Here is a 22143-nt window from a genome sequence, read left to right as displayed (position 1 = left end):
CAATGAATGAAACAAACATGATTCTTGCATCCCAGAGTTTATATTCTAGTGAGGATATTATCCGATCCCACCTCCTGAAAGGGTTCTCAATCCCTTGTAGGAGAATTTGGTGGCAAACTGGAGACCTGATGTATGAAGAGGAGATGAAAGAGAGATTTGGGGCAGGGTGACATGCAGCAGGTGGCAACAGACAGAAAAGATTGTACCAGGCAGGCAGAAGAAACAGCATTTTCAAAAGCCTAGAGAAGAAAGAATGCGGATGTCACTTTCCAGGAAGTGAGGGCAGCTCAGTGTGCTATGGCTGTGGAATTTTCACAGAACAATGGTGAGATCTGAAGTAGGATGGGTAGCAAAGGCTAAATCTTGCAGGGCTTTGCAGGATATACAAAGCAAGTTAGACTTTTGGAACTTTATCCTAAGAACAAGAGGGAGCCACTGAAAGATCTGATCAGTGGAGCAACATTAACAGTGTAGTTTAAACTCTTCTTTGTCCCCTAACAGACCTAATCCTGATCTTCCTTCCCTCTCGACTGCAGACATCCAAGTCGTAGCTGCCTCCTCCCTGAAGCTTTTCTGCTGCTCCAACCTGCACATCTTCCTCCTCACCTCCAGGGATCCCACTCCCTTATCTTTGTATGCCTAGGTTCTGTCTCTCTGCATTGGACTAAGATATCCTAAAGGACAGGGGCAATTTCTCAAATCTCTTTAGGCTGTCATACACTCAGCTCATCACTGACCCAGATTAGGCTTTACTGAGACAAGAAGGTGATGAATACAACCTTGCACAACCCAGTCTTTTCTCACACTCCACCCATGGGGGGGGGGGAGTAGAAAGCGCTGGTATGCGTAGGGCCAGGTAACCCACGTTTCTCTGCTTCCTGTCTGCAGCCACTTCTCTCTGCTTTCAGTGTAATTAGCTTCTAATATCTCCTCTAATGGGCTGGAAAAACTCATCCCTAAGCTTGTTCAAACTGCAAGTGTTAGAAAAGACAAATCTAATTTGTAGTGACAGAAAGCAGATCAGTGGTTACCTAGGGTTGGGGGGTTCAGGAGAACTGAATGGGATGAGGCAAGGGGGAGCTTTTCTGGGTAGGGGAAGTGTCCTATATCTTGATTGTAGTGGTAGTTCACAAATGTACAAATTTGTCAAAACTTGTCAACATGTACAACTAAAATGGTCCATTTAATTGTACGTAAACCCAACCTCAGTAATGCTGAATTTAAAACAAACTGGACACAGACAACAATGTGGGGAAGTCCTGAGGTGGGGCGGGGGTTGGACGGAGGGAAGCAAAGAGGGGCATGGGGGGAACCTGTAATGCTGCCAACAATAAATAAAAACATTTCTAAAGTCAGAAGGCCCAAACACAGTACATGCATGAGCTTCAAAACAAAGTTCAACCGGGACATAAAACTAGGGCACGGCCATATGGGAAAAGCTGCCTCCCCATGGTTACAGAGATCTAAGAAAGATGGGTCCACCTGCTATGGAAGGCCAGGTAAAAGAAGCAAAGGAACAAAGGCTAATATGGAGGAAGGCAGATCAAAATCCAGTATGTAAAGTCACAGCCAGCATGGACACAGATTTGCTCTCCAAACCTCAAAATACCTAGGCACAAGGGAGGGAAATTTAAAATAAATAAATAGACGTCCTGACTCACAGAGCCAGAAACTGCATATTAGTCCCAGGATATTAATTCATAAAAGCTTTGGGAAAAGTGATTCTTGAAGGACTGAGTGCCTTCACCACAGAGGGCTCCCCTAGAAGCTACGCCTTACCTCACCTTCTAGGGTGATGGTAGGGAGGAAAGCTCTCTGTGCTGAGTGGGTAAGGGGGGCGTGATTCTTGGGTTTTCTGTGAGAAGGGATGACATCTGGCCAGGTGGCAACCGGAACACAAAATTCACATGGCTGAATGAGTCACAGGAGTGGACCAGGGGCTCACAGGAAGAGAGACATATGAGGCTCCAGAAATAGTTGGGGGAAAGTGTTTGTGTTGGGGTGTGCAGTGTGTGAGTGGGGGCAGGGATAGGAAAAGGGTCTCTCTCCTCTTCCTTTTTACCTGACCTGTCTCTTTTCACAAGTCTCACAGCTCAGAAAATCTAAACCAAACTCTGGCACACATAGTCTGTCCTGTGTCTCCTGTACAGTTCTCTTGTACTTCTTCTGTGGGCTCCCAAAGGCCTGTGTCCACACTTAACCCAGCAATGGTCACACAGCAAAGTCCTGGAAAAATAATTTCTTTGGGACAAGAATGTGAGGACAGCCCAGCCAGGCATGGCTCAGTGGTTGAGCATCGACCTAGGATCCAGGTGATCGCGGTTCGATTCCCCATCAGGGCACATGCCGGGGTTGTGGGCTCCATCCCCAGTCGGAGGTGTGCAGGAGGCAGCCGGTCAGTGACGACTCTCTCATCATTGATGTTTCTATCTCTCTCTCTCCCTCTCCCTTCCTCTCTCTGAAATCAATAAAGACATATTTAAAAAAACAAAACAAAACAATGTGAGGACAATAATTGTACATGTTGACCTATGTACATGTTGACATGTGGGAGTGGGGGTGGGGAGTTAAGGAGGATGGAGTGAGGGAATGGAATGGTGAGGGGAGGACAAGTGAAAGAGAGGTAGGAAACAGTGGGTCAAGGGCAGTGTGGGAGGCAAGGCTAAGATTAGTGGGACAGAAAAGGAAAGGGTCAGAGGTCAGTGAGAACACAGGCCAGGGGTCACAAGGAGAGAGCAGGTTAGGAGTCAACAGGGAAAGGAAGATGAAGGATCAGTAGGAGAGGTATGATCAGTAGTCATTGGTGGTGAAGGTCAGAATTCATCGCGGGAGGGCAGGTTGGAGTGTTACCTGCTTACGTGACTGCAGTTTCTGGGGCATCTTCAAAGAAGCAGGAAGCACCTCAACACTTGGAGCGCTCAACACTACAAAACGCTCCCTTGCCTGAAGACAAGAAGTTTGTCCGTCCCCTCGATCTTGCACGGGAAATTTGGATTCTCTTTCACTTCAATTACCAGTCGTAGAGGTTTTCTAGGGACACCCGTCGTTGTGGGTCCCCGCACCTTAGCCGGAGGGAATCGGTTCCTCCCTGACGCTGTTACCCGGCAACCAACCCGCAGCCAGCGCGCAAGCGCCTCTGACGCCTCCTCCGGGCTGGAGGGGGAGGCGGGACTGAGCGTGCGGGGAAGTCCCAACCCCTCAGGAATAACACGACCAGCGGCCGCGCGCATTTGTAACTCCTGCATGTGGGAGGGGCTGGAGCTCCCAGATACCGCCCCCTCATGAATAATGCATATCCAGGCGGTGTCCCGGACCCGGAAGTGGAGTTGCCGAGTCACCGCAGTGGCTGAGCTGCTGACAGGAGGCGGTGGCGGAGGAGTAGGCGAGGCCAGACCTGCGGCTCGGCCCCGCCACGGCCGCTATAGTGCTGGGTAAGCCCACGGAGCCACGCGGGCCTTAGCCCGCCAGCGAACCTCCCGTCCCGCTCCTAACCGTCGATCTGCTCGACCGCCTGCCCGCCCTACTCTTCCGAGGCGGCCTAGTCTGCACCACCCAACCGGCTCCTGGGGCCGCCGCCCCGCGCGGTCCCGTTGGCGTCCCTGGCCGCGCCCGGCCCCGGGCCCGCTCGCTCGCTGGCACCATGATGGAGGAGATCGACCGGTTCCAGGTGCCCACCGCGCACTCGGAGATGCAGCCGCTGGTGAGGGGGCGGGCGGCGGGCAGGCCAGGGCCGGGAGGGGGCGCCGCCTGAGGGGGAGGAAGGGAATCAGGCCTTGGGAACTGTGCGAAGAGGGCGCCTTCGGATGGGGCAAAGAGAGCCATGAAAACACATCGCTGGGGAGGGTGACCTGCAGGACGTGAAAACCGTGGGAGAATCCGCGCGGTGACAGCAAAGGGCCTGTAAGGGCCGAGGGCACGGTCTGAGGAGACAGGCCGGGGGAGCTACCGGGAGCGCCGTCGGATGAAACCGAGCGGGGCACAATGGTGCACACCAACGGAGGCCCATAGCTGGGAGAGAAAGGGAATTGTCGTGGAGCACCGGGGGCGGCAGGCCCTGTAGGCTGGCGGGAGGTGGGAAGGCGTTTCGCCCTAGAGGCCTGTGATGTTCAGGGCGGGGGAGGGGGCGGGATAGCAGTCTGGCTGAGAGGGATTGGAAATAGGCTTGTAGAGGAGGAGGGGCCTGCCCGCCAGTTTGCTGGATATGGCTGGGAACGCGGGGTCAAGAACATTGAGGGGCAGGGTCGGTTCAGGACCCGGGGATTCCCTTCTTCCGCGGTGGAGAGCGGCAGGTAGTCTAAGCTGGCGGTACGGGAGCCGGGGAGGAGAGAGCGCAGCGGCGAGACGGAGAATCCGAGGCGCGGATGAGGGAGCTGCGGCACCGACGGGAGAGGGGGCGGGGCTGCGCTGGAGCCGCGGGTGCCCGCCGTTTGAAAGAGCCCCCATCATCCTAGGCCTACGTGCTCCGAGCCCTTTCTGGGCGCCGACCTTACTGCCTGTCCGCGGTCCGGGAGTCAGGGAGGAATGATGTCATCGCTGCCGGCGCAGAGGGGATGGAAGGGGGAGGGCGACACGGGCTCGCCGAGGCCGGGCTTGGGCAGAGCAAGCCCGCTGCCCACCGCGGGGGGGTTGGGGGTGGTGAGGGGGAGGCACCTGACTGGCTCCTCCGCCGCCAAGTGGAAGAGAGGCCTAGCCTGCGGGTATAGAGAGAGGGGGAGCCAGGGAGCGCCCCAGCTCTGTTCGCTTTTCCTTCTCCTTTCCCCCTTGGAGCCTTAGGGGGAACTGGAAGGAGGCAGGGCAGGCCAGAAACCTAAAGGTTGGGTGCCCTATTATCTGAGCTCTGCTGGAACCTAGCAGAGCTCTCCAAGCCTTGAAGATATTGGGCTCCCTAAGGTTCTCCCCTCTGTGTTAGGCCAGGAGGAGAGGAACAGGTTCTACCCTTGGGCCCCCAGGCCCCTGGCTTACAGATGCGCTTTGTGGCTTCCTGAGCAAGTAACCTGCCCATCACAGCAATCAAGACAGACCTTGGCAGGAACCCATGACCTACTCTAGGCCGCACCTTTTGGGAGATGGTAGAGAGAATCATTAGAGGCTACTTAGCAAGAGAGAAAAGGCATTTCCCCCCTTTTGTGACTACTTAGTTCCAGAAGCCAAAAGGGAAGCTGCACAGAAGTGTACCATATTAAATTGGGTAGAGAGATGCTAGCCTGATGCCATCATTGGATTATTTGGTGACAAGTTTATCCCATAAACTTAAAGAACTTTGGGCTGGGTTAAAAGGGTTTTCCTTTATGGATTATTTTTCCAGCCAACCTGGCTTGTCAAACTAGATTGCCCTTCCAGCTCTAAGCATCTAATCAAGAACCCAAAGGGAGGGTGCATGAAGGAGGAGAAGGAGGAGGTCCAAGTGAGTCAGAAGAAAGCAATGAGTCGGTTCTTGCCTCCCATCTGGGGTTCCTAAAAAGGGAGGCAATAACTGTCCAGGGAAAGGGGAGAAGGAATTGAACCACTAGGTTCCCTCAGTTGTCCTTGGTGCATGTCATTGCCTAAAGTTCTTAATGATGGTTTCAGTGAGTAGTAGCTCTGGAAAACTGAACTGCTTCTGGTCTGTTTGGCTCTGGAGTAGAAGTGCAAGGAGACATCAGAAAAACTGTAATTGCCTTCAGACCTTTTCCTTGAATCCTAAAGGAGCCATTCTCTGCTAAGGGCTGCTTTGTTGCAGTTGAGTGAAAGCTTTATGGAAGTAGCAATATAGTCATCCCCTGTTTGAGGGTCATAGACATTGCCCTGCAGATTTCTGCTTCTTGACCCTTGTTCCCAGGCTGAAGCCCAGAGGACTCCCCAAACTCCTAAATGCTCTGTGTATTATTGAGACCAGCAGAATCTTGTGTGGAGCTTCCCCAAAAGCCTTCACTTCAATGCATAAGCAATCAAGATGGTATACCACAGAAGAGAAAGGCAAAGTGGTTTTGTTAGGGGTATTTTGGTTGACCATAAAAACTAGAGTCCCAGACTTGAACCCAGCTGTGACCAATTTCATTTCTTGCTGTTATTTATTAAGACCTCTATCTAGGAAGTCTCTCCTCTTCTCTAGACTTAGTTTTCCCATTTATGAAATGAAGACAAACTGCCTCTTTAAAGTTTAAACAATAGCTCCTCACTCTCTCTTCCAAAGAATATCATAGGGACCTGATTGATTCAGCAAATCAATTCACCTTATCCTTATATTTATTGAGCATCAGCTCTGTTCTAAATACTACACTAGGTGTTAAGGATACTCACTGGTTATCAACAAGACACAAATATGGCCCTGCCCTCCTGAAGCTCACAGTTCAACAGAATTTTATCGTTCTTGCTCACTCCCTTGGTGTGAGCCCCTCTGAGGGCAGAATGGGGGCTGTCTCCTTAAACCCTAAAGGAAACAAGGTAATGCTGGTGTCAGCATCATTCCCTCTTTCTGGACTAAGCAGTACTCATACAGGCCTATCACATGGGCTCCATCATCAAATAACCCTCCCCTACACATAGTGGTGGGAAGAACCCAGAGGCCATCCCTCACTTGGGAAAATGAGCTCTTGGAAGAGAGCATCTTTATTTTTTTATTATTTACTTGAAAGAGAAACTCAAGCTTAAAAAGGAGGCCTAGAGGAGTGGCAGGAGCTGGAAGAGAAGGCACAGCCAGCAGATCTGGGTGTTTCCAAGGTGCTAATTTAAGCATTAGTTCTCAGCTTAGTGGGAAGAAGATATCCCTGCCCTGTTGATGCTGCTGCTGTTGCAGCAGCTGCAAGGAGCCTTCTGTCTGGGGTGGGAGTTGGCCTGAGGGTGTGGCCTCCCTTTTTTCCCCATCACACCAATTATTTAATTGGCCTGGCTACATCTCAGCAGCTGAACCAGGCCTGGGCTTATCCCTGAGAGCTCCCCAGGGTCTCTTCCTGTCTCCTTTTGGAAGGAATGAGAGCTCCTCGTGGAGACCTAGTCCCTGGGCTCTTGCTGTGTCTATCTCCTAGATAATCCTTAGTGTTTTCGAGCACAGGTTTTCCCAAAGAAACTGCCAGGGATAGGCACATCTTGTATGTCAGTTCTGTGTCCACGCCACATAACTCACTGATCTAGGGAAGCACCCATCTGTCAAAGGCTCTCTGTTAAGCAATTGGGTTGAATTTGGGCTATTGTTTCTGTGAGCAGCAGCGGTAGGCTCTCTGGCTCTATTGTCTGTCTGCTGGGCTGGTTGGTGCAGCCTCACAATCCATGTCTTCTACTTGGCTACAATTGGAGAGGAAGAGATTTGTTGAAGGAAAGAAAAAAAAAACCAACCAAAAAACAAATGGAGTTTTTAAGCACTTAATTATGTCAGGTAAAACCCTGCCTCCTATGCTTTCAGAGACCAAAGAAACCAAAAAATGGCATATGACACCAGACCAAAAATTGGCATATGACATTCTGTACCCTTGACAGAAACGTTAGTCTGGCTTCTCTGAACCCAGGTTGTCTGTTAACTCATTTGTTTAGTTCATGAGCATACTTTCAGTTCCGAGTACTTTAAGGATTGAGACAAGTGAGATCTCTCCAGTGTTTGGCCAGGAGAAGGATGGGCTCAAATGGCTACAGGAAGGTTTAGGTACATTCAGGAAAGAATGGAGGGTGCTCCTGAGAAAGGGTGATACGTCCCTTGGAAGAATATGAGAAATACTGAGGTTCTGACCTTTTGACCACCTGAGCTTGGAAAGTAGTTTCAGACTCCTCCTGTCTCCTGACACTCAGGGATGGGGATGGTCAGGACATTGATTCAGTGAGGAGGCCACAGCAGCTCCTGAAAGTGGCAGAGACAACATTGTGAAAATAGCAAGAGCCTCTATGGAAAATTGACCTACATGTATTCTGTGGTCAGGGAGCCTTAAGTTGCTTCCTTGTAGTCAGATGACTTTTCAATTTAAGGATGGATTCTCCTAATGGGTCCATGTGACCAAGTAGTATTTCTTAGGTTCTGGAATGAGCCCCCCCCCCCCCTTGCTTTTCTCTTTTCCTATACTGCAAAGTGAGGATCAGGTTTACTTAGGCCTCTACCGCATCCCTTACTACTCATCTCCTCAGTCAACAAACACTAAGAACCTACTTTCTGCTAGATGTTATGCTGGGCTCCATAACATAGAATTTTGCTCCAGGGATGTGCATAGTCAAGATGGATTAAGGTACCACAGAGTAATGAACACTGCAAAAAGAAAGAACCAGGTCCATCAGAGCCAAAGGAAGACAGGAAAGGCTTCCATCAAGTTGTCAGGGAAAGCTTCACAGAGGAGTCATTGCTGAGCTGGCTTTTAGAAAAGACGTAGAAGGTTGGCAGATGAGACAAGGTCAAGAGTTCCAGGCAAAGGCCATGGAGGAAGAAACAAAGTGGTGCATTTGAATGTTTGAAGGGTTTTATTTAAGGGAATAACATCATCAAATTTGAGTAGGGCTAACACTTCAGTAGTGGATAAGAGATTAGAGAAGGTAAGATTGGAGGTCGGAAAACGAATATGAAGGTGGGTGCAATAATAATCCAGGAAGAAATTATTTCAGTCTAGAGCTGAAAGAGAGGAAGGGACATATATACAGATATTAATAAAGTGGAATAGGCAGAATGTGGTAACTATTTGGAGGTGGGGTGGAGAGGTTGGGAGTCAAGGATGCATCCCAGGTTTCTGGCATGTATCTAGATGGCAAGAAGAACCTCACCACCCCCAGAAAACTCAGGGGTCTGTGTATCTCTTGGCTTTAGGGACTGCTCAAATGGGAGAAGGCTGCTGTTTTCCTTTGCTCTGCTGTTGAAGCTGCATTCTTGGAGTTATGAGGGACTCAGAGCCCTAGAAAACCAAAGAGCAGTGATACTGGCCCCACAGCCTGAAAAAGGATACTGAGAAATACCTGCCAATGAATACTTTTCCCCTGTGATGAATGCAAGTGAAATGGTGGCAGCAAGGAGCCACAGTGTTTTGTTTTTGTTTTGTTTTGTTTATCTGGCAGCACTTTGGTAAAGAAAAATAAAATCATTTCTTGGCTGAGAGAGGGTTTTATGTTGTAGCTTCTGGCCTGGCCTTTTACCATCATTCTGGTCAAACCTATGGTTTTCTGACTAGTTTGCTGAGCAGGGCCCTATCACTGATTTCTTCTAGAATGAATGTATGAATTACTGCTTCACCTGCAAGAGTCAGAATGGAAAAGGACACATATCTCCTTTATTTAATCCTGGAAAGCTTCAGTTGGGTAGAAATAGCATCCAGACTGCTATGTTCCAGGCTAGCTGTGCCAAGGGAGCAGACTTCTGGGATGAGATTGCTCAGAGGTGACTTGGCTTCTTAAAGGCCCCAGTGTAGCCTCTCTAGGCAGGAACTTCCATTGTAGCTAGGAGTCAGGCTGAGTCATTTCCATCCCCTAGCTGCCTATTGTCTGACTGACTGTAGCCCAGATTGAACAGAAATGGAAATCAGAGCTTTCTTCACTTGAACCTGATTAGCCTCAGGGACCCTCTCCCCTCCTTGAAAGGGCAGATGAAGTCTTGTGTCTGGAAAGGGGACATTGGAGACTAGCTTCTTGGGTTCAGCAGGCTCTCAAGGCAGTGTTTCCTAAGGAGACTGTGGTGGGAATCTGGCCATCAGAGCAGGAGAAGGGAAGGAAGGAAGCAGGTGGAGCTAGGGCCAGCTCTGGATCTGACTCTGCTCTGGAGTTCAGAAGTTGGAACATGACCCAAAGGCCTCATTGTGGGTCAGCCTAGTGAACTTCTGGGCTTTAGGGAGGGACTCTGGAGTAGGGAAGTAGTCTAGGAAGGAGGCCCAGAGTCTGGCCTGGGGGAAGGGTAGATGGAGATATGTAGGAGTTCCCCCTAGACTTACATTCTTAGGAGCCAGTTCAAGCAAACATGTACTTGCATTTGTTGTTGTTGTTCAAAGATATCAAATTGAGGATCAGATAGTTGTACTTCTTGAGGGCCAATTTTAAGTTTCTGTGATGATGATGATGTATGAGAGTATGTGCACAAGTAAGATGGCAATAATGATTATGAAGGGTGTTCTCTGAATGATCATTCTAACCCTGAAAAGTGTAAATATGACAAGAGGCCACACCCAGGCAGAAATGAGTCCAGCTACTGTGGTTCCTGGCCTGATTTTGTCTGTTTTCATCACCAGACTCTTGGCCGTCATAACCAGAGTCCACCCCATCTATCTGTTTAGAACAATACCTGAAGGGGTACTTTAACTAAGATTTATTGAATTAACTGCACCCAAACAGTGGAATGGGAACCATATATATTTTACTATGTAGCTAACTTAAACATAATTATGTATAAGCTATAAATTATTTATAGCTCCCATATTATTTCTAATTTTATTCTTATAAAGGAATTGGTGAAGTCCTCAGCCAAGCATGGCTTAGACCAGCATTTCCTATGTCATATTCTTCGGAATATTGGTCCTTTGAGATACTTTATTGGGGGGGGGAAGAATCTGTAGACAAATTCCTTTGGGGAACACTACACACTATTCCATCACAATGTTTACTAGCATTTTAAAGGCTCTGAGAAGTTCTGCAATAAAGAAACCTTTCCAGCTTCATTTAACCCAATGTTTCCCAATATTACATAACCACGGAAACTTTTTTATGTTACATCTATTAACATCTTACAGAACCAATATGTCTCATGAAATACTCCTTGGGAAACTCTGGCTTAGAAATTAGTGTCTCTTCTGATTCAGTCTAGATTTATATTCTCCTCAGTTCTTTTGACCCTCTTTTATAACCCACACCATTTTTCCCCATGTTAGTCTCTAATGGGATGTTGCTGCTTTGTGTCACGGTCTGAACTTATTGCCATCAATAGGAAGACTTAAGTGAACTTTGGTCAGGTGTGAAAGCAAGTATTAAGTACCTTGTTTTTCTCAAGATATTGTTAAGGGAGGGTTATTTCCCTTCAAGTCCCTCTACTAACTGATGATGTGGGAAAACCAGCATTTTTTCCATTAACCTTTTCCTGACAGCTTCATTGAAATGTTATTCATATACTGTACACTCTACCTATTTAGTACTTTACTTTTAATTCTAGTGTGACTGCTGCATGCCTTAGTTCTGTTTCTCCTTTTTACCTGTGGGCTATGCTCTGCCCTTTTGTGTTCTGCTAAGCAGGAGAAGAATATAAAGATTATAGTCCAAAGCTCTCATCAGGAAGAATCTCATCTCAATTGGGATTTAAACTGAAAAATTAATTCCCTGATTAGGGTTCCTCAGTACTTCCTGTGCGGTACCATTAAATGTCCCCTCAGATCACAGCAGCTCTAGAGGCATTCCTGCATAATCATTTTACATATGTAAAATGTGGCCTACTTTAAGGGCTACAAAAAGCATGGGTGATAAGCAGATTTCATCCCTTATGCCAATGCCCACTGATCAGTATTAAGTATGTAATAAGGTGGATTCTGACGCAGAGTCCTGGTTCAGTGAGAAAGAATGACATGGTTGGTTTTCCATGTCTGCCATGGTCTTCAGCAGGGGAAACATCACTTCTAGTACTCTGCTTGCCATCCTAGCAGCCCTGAATCATCATCGTTATCCTAGGCAAAGAACACAGGAGAGGAAGACTCTTGTAGATGTTAGCCAGCTCAGCTATCTGCTTCATTGAGGGGCTGGACTCTTATGATGTGGCTCTTTAAGAAATGAGTGAAGAAAAATGATCATTCCTACTCTGATCTTCAGCATGGGTTTTTGAAGTATTGACTTGATATAAAGTTAATAATCCTTCATAAGTAGGTTAGGTGAGAGGGAGGGAGTATCCTTGACTCTGCTGATCAGATAAGAGGGGGAAAGAGGCAGATTCAGGAAGAGATCTCATAAATACCACATAAGTGGTTGGCCAAACTTAAGGTGAAAATACAAGCCCTAACCAAAGTAGCAAGAATAAGTAGGCTACTGGAGGAGACCCTTAAGCCTGCAGTTACTGGAGAGGAAAGGCCCTACTGTGGGCTATACAGCCATAGCACTCTTTCCCCCTCCCCCCATCCCCAGGCTAAACAGGTCCTGTTTTTTCCTCTACCATTTTCCGGGAGACTGGTTTCCAAATCCCCCGTCACCCTGGCTACTCCAGTGGATACTTTTGAGTTTCTCACTCCTGGGACTAGACACAGACCTCTCTATGTGATCTAATCAGCCCAGATAACTGTGGGGTTGCCATTCTCCATAATATTGGTATTGTACTTCTATTATTGTCAGTTGAGGTTTATGATCATATTTAATAGCTGTACCTATTGTTATAGTGAACTCAGGGCACATCTGAAATAGGGTAGCCCTTTGCCTTAGCAATGTAAAATCAAGGCAAGAACCTGGAAAGACATCTTGGGCTAGGCTGGCTGCTAATACAGGTAAGGGTCCATGGGTCTAATGAGATGGTGAATTCATGCCTATTAGAAACTATACCACATGTATGTATTTTGACTCTTATTCTCAGAGCAATAGCTGGCTGAATTTGGCATGGAATTTAAACACGAATCGAGGTGCAGCTATGTGATTGGGTAGCCTAGGGTAGACCTTCAAAGAGAGCTAGTGTTTATGTGGACAGAAAACTTAATGTAAGTCTACTATATGGCATAGCCACCAGAAAAGCTGCTGTGCTATTGGGCTGCATTAATAGAAGTATGAAGCTCAGGTCCTAGGAGGGGATAGTCCTACTTTGCACTGATCAGTACTATCTGAAGTCCTGCATTCTATGCTGATGTCATCATTCAAGAGAGGGAGTGGCTGGAATGATGAAAGGAATCAAAACCATATCATGTGAGAACAGTTGGAAAAACTGAGGCTGTTCAGTCTATTAATAAAATAGTCTCAGGGAAAGCATATTATGGTTTTCAAGTGCCTAAAAAGAACTGGAGTTAAGAAAGGAAAGATGGTTAGACTTCATATTACCTGTGGCTTCACAGGGAGGAACTAGGGCCATTGGATGGGAGTAGGAACATACTTTTACCTCTGGACTCCATTGCCTCCTGTTCCCTGTGGTAGCAGTTTTTATTTGACATGTGCAATATAAACATGTCAAAATATCCACTGTGGAACTTAGTATGAGCAGCACTTTCCTAGTTTTCTGTTAATGTGTATTTGCTAATCTTTCCTATCTTTCAAGGCCTATCACAAAAGTGCCACCTTCTTCTTGCATCTTTTCCTTCCTCCAGTCTACCTTTGCTGTGGCCCCAATATGTTGTCTTTGTGTGAAGTTTATGGATGCATTTGTCTTATTCTTACCTTAAATTCCTTGCCTGTCTACAACTTGGTGAGTACCTTCTAGTTACAGGGCCCATGCCTTAAGGTAGATGAAAGATGTTTCCAAAGTACCTGAACCACCTTATGAAAGAGATTTAGAAAATCATTTTTGCCAGTTTTATAAATATTTATAAGTAGAACCCCAGAAAGGTAAATAGGCTTGGCTGCTACCCAGCTAGAGGTTGGCCTGGCCTAGACTAGAACCCAGGTATTCTGACTCCCAGGGCCATGATATTTCCTTCAATTTGAAACCAATTAAGTCCTTATGCATCAACTTAAATTTCTCAACTTACTTTTGAGGCATCTATACTAGGCTTTTTCCTCTCCTAGCTCGCCATACTTTCTCCCATTCATGCCACCTTTCTAGTAGGTCCAGCCAGGCCCTTCTCCTCTCATCTGTTGGCATCCTGATGCCTTCTCTCCTCTTAACAATTCTTTCCCCTCTCCTTTTCGGCCTATTCCACTTCTACCCATTCTTCAGAGGTCCATATAAACTCCCCTTCTCCAGGAAGCCTTCCTTGACTATTCTAGTGAGCTTCCAACCAATCCTAAAAGCCTCTATAACCTCTAGCACATAACTTTATACATACAATATCCTAATTTGTGTTGTTCACTTTGATATGTTGTGAGTCTCATCACCCCAATTCCCCCTTTAACTCCTTGGCAGATAGCTTTTGCCCTCAGAGCTTGAAGTTCAGCAAAGAAGAGACTTGCTCTTGTGAAACAGAACTACAGAAGAAAACAACTATTTCCTTTAAGAATCAGTAAGAGTAGATAGGAGGTTGGGAAATTATTCTAAGAAGGGGACCAGTAGAGACCCAAAGGGGGATGAATATGCAGGAATTAGTAGAAGGTACACGTGGGCAATTGTGGGAGATTCGGGGGGATACTCATTTATTATTCAAAAGTAAGGAATTTTGAGCATCTGCTATATGCAAGACCCTGTACCGGACAGAAGGAATAATATGATGAGTAAAGCAAACACGGCCCCTGCTTAGTGAGCTGGCAGTCCAGTGGGAGAGACGGATATGAAGCAAATAAAGTGCACAAACAAAATGACAGTTAAAAACTATGACAAGTGATAGAAAAGACAAGAACAAGGTAGCATGACAGAGAATAATAAAGCCTCCTACATTAGACTGATGTCAGGTAAGGCTCCTGTGAGAAAGTGATTTTTGAGCTCAGACCACAAGATGAGAAAGATCTTGAATGCTCTGACAAGAAGTGACTTGCTTTTTGCTCCCCAGTGCACTGTGGTCTCCCAGCTGAGTTGGTAGTCTGAATCCCTTACAAATTGGCCTTTCTCCCTTTGCAGGATTAGGCAAGTTTTCAAGAGTAAGGGATATAGAAGAACATGAGAGGGTGATCTAGCTGCTATCCCACTGGTAGTACAGCCAATGGGATGACTGTGCTGCCAGCTTTGTTGTGAGGCTGGAGAGGCTATTAATAGAATTGTGATGTATAATATTTATCGAGCTCTGCTGATGAAGAGCTCCTACTTGTCTTCCAACATTATATGACTTGCACATATCCTCCTGTTGATGGAAAAAAATATCTGTAGCTCTTGGAGGGAAGGAAGAGTGCCAGCCTGGATGTCCTGTTCTTTGTGTGTCAGGCATGAGGTTCATGTTCCCCTTACCACAAAAACCAAATGCTACAAGCAGTTCTGTTCAGGGGCAGTCCCGCCTCTGGTGGGAAAGCCAGCAGCCACATGGCATGCAGATTGTAGCAGCTGGTAAGAGGGGCTTCCATTGAGCCTCCTGCAAATCCTGAAGGTGTTCCCCAAGGATTTCAGCTTCCAGAAAGCACTCTCTACTCTCAGCTGGCCTGCTGATTTCAGTCCTGGTTCAGAGTTGATCATAAGCTCAGAGAAAGACCTAGTGGGAATAATGATGTAATGAGGCTGTGGTAGCTAGAGGTTTGGGGAAGATGGAGGAAAATTCCATAGAGTTAGGGAGAGAGACCAAGTTCGGGGATAGGTTCAAGGTAACAAACATTGGCACCAAAGGGAACCAGTCAGGAACTAAGGTTTGGCCATCTGTCAGCTTCCTTATCAACTTCCTGACGAAACCTCATGTTTCAGATCCTTCATTTAGTCAGGAGCTGAACTACGGGAGTGAGGCAATCTCTGGGAACTTCCCTGACAGGAATTGGTTTGAGAATCCTTGGGGGGGGGGGGGAGATCAGGGTGAACTAGTGAGGGGCATGGGCCTTAGGGCAGGAGCTGTACAAAGTGGTTGTAGGAAGTTGGCTGGGTATATTCTAGCTCTGCGACTTTTATTATGACCTTTGTCCAGGCTCCTAACTTCTTTCAGGCTATTTATAAAATAAACAAGATCATGTAAGTGAAAATGAATTGCAAATTACTGTATCATTTCTGATCTGAGGATTGATGGTGATTAAGGGAGACAGAGATTTCCATTTTTTGTCAGTGTTTTCCAATGGAGCTTTCACAGGGAGAGGGTAAGAGATGGTTAATTCTTCTCATCACCAAATGAGAAGAGTCCTTGGCCTACTTGACAGAACCGTGATGAGGTTGGACTAGAGATGGAAGTTCTCTGTGCTCCCATTGATTACCAGAGGGGGTTCCATTGAGCTGGCCTGGACTGAAGGAGGCCCTGTCCCTGCCCTTCTCTGCCATGGCCATTGCAGAGTCCTGTTGGAGTGGAGTATTCCTGGAGCTCCCCACCTCACTATTGATGCCAGTGGAGGATATCCTTCTGCTGTTTCAGCTCCCAAAGACCAACTCTCAAGGCTCAAGAAACATTTGGAAAAAATCCACGTTGCTACAATGGCTACTACTCTCTACAGAACAGTAGGCTAGAGAAGGAGGCAGTTTCCAGTCTTCAGACCTTCTTCAAAAATTTAAAACATTTTGTCATGGAAAATTTCTAATGTATACAAAGTAGAGAAAGGGTGAAATGAACCCCCTAGTACTCATCACCCAACTTGAACAATTATCAACCCAGGACTAATCTTGTTTTACCTATACCCCACCCACCGGATTACTGTACATAATCACTTCATCTATAGTCCTCCATCTACTGTAGTTCTACAAACTGTTAATTAGACCTTAGGGTTTGATCAGATTCAAAATTTTGTAAAGAATACTTCTGAGTGTGCTCTGTGTACTTCCTACACATCACGTCAGGAGGCAGAGAACATGCGGCTGTCCTACTTTGAGATGTTCAGCTTGATTAGCAGTATAGTTAGCCTGACCTCTTCATCACAGAGCTTCCCCTTTAGCCTTTTCTAATGTTTTTAGCAGCTATTGATAGTCATTGCCTCAGTCCATTATTTCATCAGGAGTTCCCTTCACATTGAGACAACAAAGAACTCTTATCAATTCTCTGCCTTCATCCCTCACAGATATTTCTATCACTTCTCTTATCCTATGCCAGCATTTCCTTCCTTATCAACCCAAGATGGCCCTATGAAGTCTGTAGGGCACATGTACCCACCCTGCTTCAGTGTAGACCTGTGTTTATGAGGGGAGGGTCCTTACTTGGAGTCTGTTGTCACCGAAACACCACTGTACCCTCTCATGAAGCACCTGGCTCTGCTCCGTAAATTCTGCTAGGGCCATACTTGACCATGCTGGGAAGTAGTGGCAGCTCTAGTCTTTTCCTCCTGTGGGAGAGAGTGCAGCAGGGGCTGGGTTTATTTTACCTTCCCAGGGATTTCTGAGCAGCTTTCTTCTATGCTGAAGAGGGTCTTTCTCACTTGTTTCCTGAGCTTCCTGCCCCAGCCTGAGCCCTGGCAGGTAGCCAAGCCTGGTTTCCTGTTTAGCTGGGCTGTGGTCTGGGAGAGGTTGGAGGAGGGGTAGGGTGGGTAGTTCTAGCATTCTTAGGTCCTTTTTTCCTTCCAGCTAAGTTTAAAAACCTATGAGAACTATAAAACAGCTACTACCTTCTGTTACTTTAGCATTCCTGTGCTGCCCAGGATCTCCACTCCTAGTTTCTCTCTTCACACAGGAGAGACTGTAGAGACTATGCCCTTCCGTGTGTGCACATGGGCACTGTGAACCAGCTAACCAGGAAGGCACACAGAGGTTGAGTGCTGCTTCCTGCAAACCTGAACCCAACCCTGGACTCTGTGTCTGCCCACAAAAGTGCTGCACCTCCATCACCCCAGCCTAATAGCTGTTAGTCCCTTAGTTATTATGTCCAAGGCATTGGAGCATCTGAAAGGGCAGGAAGTCTGAGAGGTGGAGGCTGAATAGGGATTGGTGCAGCAGCTAAAAAACGTTAGGAATTTTATAGTGACAGCCCATTACCCAGTATAGGATTTCTGATCAGAGTCTCACAGCCCTGTATGCCCCACTCACATCCCTCCACATGTCTAGTTCTTTGGGTAATGAGGATGCCAAGGGACTCATTCTGTTTTGGGAAGAGACCTGTTATAGATTACTTCTTTGCTCCCTTCTCTTGGATGGCCACAGTAGGAATTGTGTGGAGCTCTCTCCCTTTCCTTTTCATGAAAGGAGATATCAGAGGAAAGTGTTGCCAAGTAGCAGGGATGTCCAGTGCAGCCCCTTACATTTCAACAGCTTCTCTTGCTCTTATTCTAAAGAACCTACTTCTTAGCATAGCCTGCAAGGCCTTATGTGGTCCAGCTCCTGCCTGCTTCTCCAACCCATCTCATACCACATTAACCCCCATCATTGCATCCAACCTTACTGGATTTTCCTCCATTTCCCTGATGTCCCAGGTTCCCTTCTCCTCTAGGGCCTTTGTACATGTTGTTCCTTCTGCCTGGAATGCGTTCTCTGTACTTTCTACCTTTTTTCAGTTGACTGTTACTCATCTTTCAGATCTCAGTTTAGCTAGAATTTCATCATAGAGGGATTCCCTTAAACTCTAGACTTGGTCATTGGCCTTCTTCCTATTTCACTTTTATATTTATAATTTTACATATGTTTGTATGATTATTCTCATGGATACTTCTGAAGGCCAAATTTCTTGAAGGCAGAGACCATATCTATTTTTATTTCCTATTATGACTTACGTGCTTTATAAAGTGACTTGCGCCTAGTAAGCGTTCACTAGACATCTGTTGAATGAGTGAATGAATGAATTGAATAAATTAAATCTTTTGTCTTTTTTGCTTGGTAACCCCATGCCATATCTGACTATCCTTTTCAACCATACACCCTACAGGTGTGTGTCCTGCCGTTTATGAGCACTTACTGTGTATCTGCCACCAGACACACATTTCATTTAATCCTTTCAACAGTATGAAGAAGGGATGCCCTTAATCTACAGAGAAGGCAAGTGACACCCAAGGTCACATATCTAATAAGTGGCAAAGCCTAGTTTCAAGTTCAGGTGTGCGGAGGCTAAGCTCATGCTCTTAACCATAACACTACACTGCCCCCTTTTGGCAGTTTGGAGAGTTGTCCCTGAGAACCTTCTGTCAAGGGGCCCTCATTAATTTCAGCCCTAAATCAATACTTTTTAGAATTGAAAGCCCCAAGAAGCCACGGTCCAGTTTCAGCCCTCCTGGTTTCAGGGGGTACTGTAGAAGGACACAGGGAAGGGAATTCAGGGATTCCCCAATGTCCCAGGATGCATGTGTCTCAGGGTCTACCTCCCATCTGTTTTCCATGCCCTTTGTCGCCTTCAGGGCTTAATGAAATGTCCTGTTTTAAAGACCAGAAGGGTCAGCTATTGAAATGACTTGATCACCAGTGTCCTGGAGAATAAGAATGCCTGATTAAGATCCTAAGAAAGATCATCGGGAGTGGGAGGGTTTGTCTATTCGTGATTTAGTCATTAAAGATAGAGCTCTGGAAATCGGCTTCAGTGCTTTTTTGGGAAACTCAGACTCAATAAGAGGGCAATATCTCTTGCTGTTGATTAGAAAAGCCCAAGTTAATCAGTATCCCAAGCTCTTTTTGGTGGCCGGAGAAATTGGGACTGATGAATACTGTAGACAGGATGGAAACAAAGTAAATGAGAGAGCAACATAAAACAAAAACAGCTACCATTTTGTGATACATGTCAGGCATGCTACAAAGCATCCTACATATATTATTTAATTACAACACTGGCCCTTCAAAGTAGGTAATGTTACATTCATGGAAAGGCAAGAGACATTAACAAAGGTAACCTGCCAAAGGTCAGACAATCAGCTGGCCTTTAGAACTAATCCAGGTCTTTCAGACTTCAAAATCTGAGTAACCCCTCCCCCTCCCAATTTGTGAGAAATATATAGGATGTCCCAAAAAAGTGTATACACACACTTTGAATAATTATAAAGGCAGTGTTTATTAAAATACATTTCATTTTCAAAATAGAGCTATCAGCTGTTGAAGTATGTGTACATTTTGGGGGGACACCCTGTACATTGTCACAGCCTCTCTGGAAAGAAAACAGGCAATATAAGGTGTGCATACCCATTGATCCCCTCAACAATTCCACTTCTAGGAATTTATTAATCTAAAGAAATAGTCAGACAAATGTATAAAGACTTTTTTTAACAAGATATAATAGTTATAAATAAATGTTACAATATTACAACATTATAATAGTTACAATATTATGATAGTGAGGGAAAAAATCAAACAACAAATCTCCATCAATTGGGAGTAGTTAAATAGGAAGCCTTTTTTTAAAATCCTCATCTGAGGATATGTTGATATTGATTTTAGAGAGAGGAAGGGAGGGAGAGAAACATCGATGTGAGAGAGAAACATCTATCAGTTGCCTCTCGTAATGCCCCCACCATGGATCAAACCCGCCACCTTTCAGTGTAGGGGACAACTCTCCAACCAACTGAGCCACACTGGCCAGGGCCATATAAGAAGCTTTTAAAAGGAGAAGGTAAGATACAATATGGATTGACATGAAAAGGTGTTCAACATATATATATATATATATATATATATATATATATATATATATATGTATATGTATATGTATATGTATATATGTATATGTGTGTATATATATATATTTTTTTAATTCTCACCTGGGGATGTTTTTCCCATTGCTTTTCAGAGAAAATGGAAGGGAGAGAGAAACATTGATATGAGAGAGACACATCAATTGGTTGCCTCCTGCACACACCCCAACAGGCTGGGGATCGAGCCTGCACCTGAGGTATGTGCTCTTGACTGGAACCGAACCCAAGACTCTCCAGTCCATGGGCCAATGCTCTAACAACTGAGCAAAACCAGCTAGGGCAAGATATATATATTTATTTATTGTGGTAAAAGGTGTATAACATAAAAGTTACCACTTTCACATGTATTTGCAATATGGATGATCTGATTCATCTATGTTTAAATTTGCACATATGAATACACATTTTAAAAGTCTGAGAAGATATAATAAACTGGTAATTGTTCTGACTTACAGGAGTACTTTCATGTTCTTTTATGTATTTGAATTTGTTTATCTCAAAGTATTTGAATTTGTTATGACAAACCAATATTATGTTTTCTCTAATCATTTTGTTTCCATTTTAGGAGACAAATGGTCAGAAATTATGCTGTTCCTACTGTCTCATGCCTACCCAGGAGAGAGAGCTTGTGCCTCATAATTCCCATATTTTTCAGTCAGGTGTGCACACCAACTAATCGGCGACATGAGTTGGCTATGGAAAGCTATGCCTCTCGTTTGGCCAAAGTATTCCTGCTGGGCACCGCCAGCTTTGACTGGCCACATTTGACTCAACTTTGTTCACTTCCTTCTCGAGTTCTGCAGAGCCCTGTAGTTTTAGGGAGGCAGACATTTCTTTGGCAATAAAAAGCCATCCACACTGACCAGATGAATTACTGTCTCTTATTTCCTCTTTAGAGATATCCTGCAGTCTCGCCTTTACCATAAAAGAGAACACGGGGACAAAATTACTCTCACATTCCCCAAGGTAAAGCCATGATCACTGATGTGTCAACAGTCTGAATGGTTCTCTCTGGCTCTGGCCTCCCTCCCATTAGTGTTTCTGCTCAGTATGTTGTGGTTTTCAATGTGGCCTTTTTATGTGGTAAAGTAGGAAAGGGGTCAGGAAACTTGGAACCAAGCCCTGACTAGGTGAGGGGAGCTGCTCAGCTTTATAGGGTGTCAGACTTTTACTCTGTAAATTGGGATAAATAATAGATGCTGGATTTTTAGGGCAGTGAATATACTCTGTGTGATACCATAGTGACGGATACATGTCATTTTATATTTGTCCAAACCCATACAATGTACAACAAACACAGAGAGTGAACCATAATATAAACTGTGGACTTTGAGTGATTATGATGTATCACTAGGTTCACTAGTTGTAACAAATGTACCACATTGGTGGGGGATATATATTAATAATGAATGGGGCTGGCTATGCATAGTGGATGCAGGGGGTATTATGGAAAATCTCCATACCTTCCCCTCAATTTTGCTGTAAACCTAAAACTGCTCTTTAAAAAGTTTTAATTAAAATATACTATTTCTCTCTTAGGATTTTCAGAGACTAAATGAGATAATAATAAGGAAAAGGCTTTGCAAGTATAAGTTACAATACAAACATAAAGATCTCTTTTTCTGAACTTAACCTTTTATGATTTGCATTATAAATTCTTAAGTCAAGAAGCATGTCTCCAAATCTGTTTGCTATGATGTAGCAATTTAATAGGAGTTAGGAAAGATACTGCACAGTCTGGAAAGCTCACTTTATTCTTAAAACCAACCTGAGGAAGAAGGGGGAGAGGAGAGTCAGAAACTCATTTTCTATTTTAACCACTTCTTTATTAATTTACCCCATCAAACATGTGTTACTTTTGTAAGTTAAATCAATAAAAATTTTTACATTGCAATATAGTTAAAACTAGAGATAGAAATTGGAAGTCATCTGCATATAGGAAGTCATCTGAAAGCTAGAGCA

The 22143-nt window shown here is 45.3% G+C and overlaps 1 protein-coding gene across 5 annotated transcripts in view; it reads left to right on the top strand.

Annotated features, from left to right (window-relative positions):
- The first annotated feature begins 3347 nt into the window (after nucleotides 1-3347).
- The window catches only part of FAM219A (family with sequence similarity 219 member A), a 46564-nt gene continuing 27768 nt past the window's right edge, over nucleotides 3348-22143 (top strand). For 4 of the 5 annotated variants that reach the window (XM_087823195.1, XM_087823194.1, XM_087823193.1 and 1 more), the window contains exon 1: nucleotides 3348-3700. In XM_087823195.1, the coding sequence (XP_087679321.1) occupies nucleotides 3641-3700 (60 nt within the window). In that variant the 5' untranslated portion in view covers nucleotides 3348-3640. Of the gene's footprint in view, nucleotides 3701-20753; nucleotides 20841-22143 lie in introns of those variants that run through there. The other variant, XM_087823196.1, reaches the window with a different exon arrangement.

Source organism: Miniopterus natalensis, chromosome 12 (assembly GCF_054644295.1).
Source record: "Miniopterus natalensis isolate mMinNat1 chromosome 12, mMinNat1.hap1, whole genome shotgun sequence".
Classification (NCBI taxonomy): Eukaryota; Metazoa; Chordata; class Mammalia; order Chiroptera; family Miniopteridae; genus Miniopterus; species Miniopterus natalensis.
This window is presented reverse-complemented; position numbering and strand designations above follow the sequence as displayed.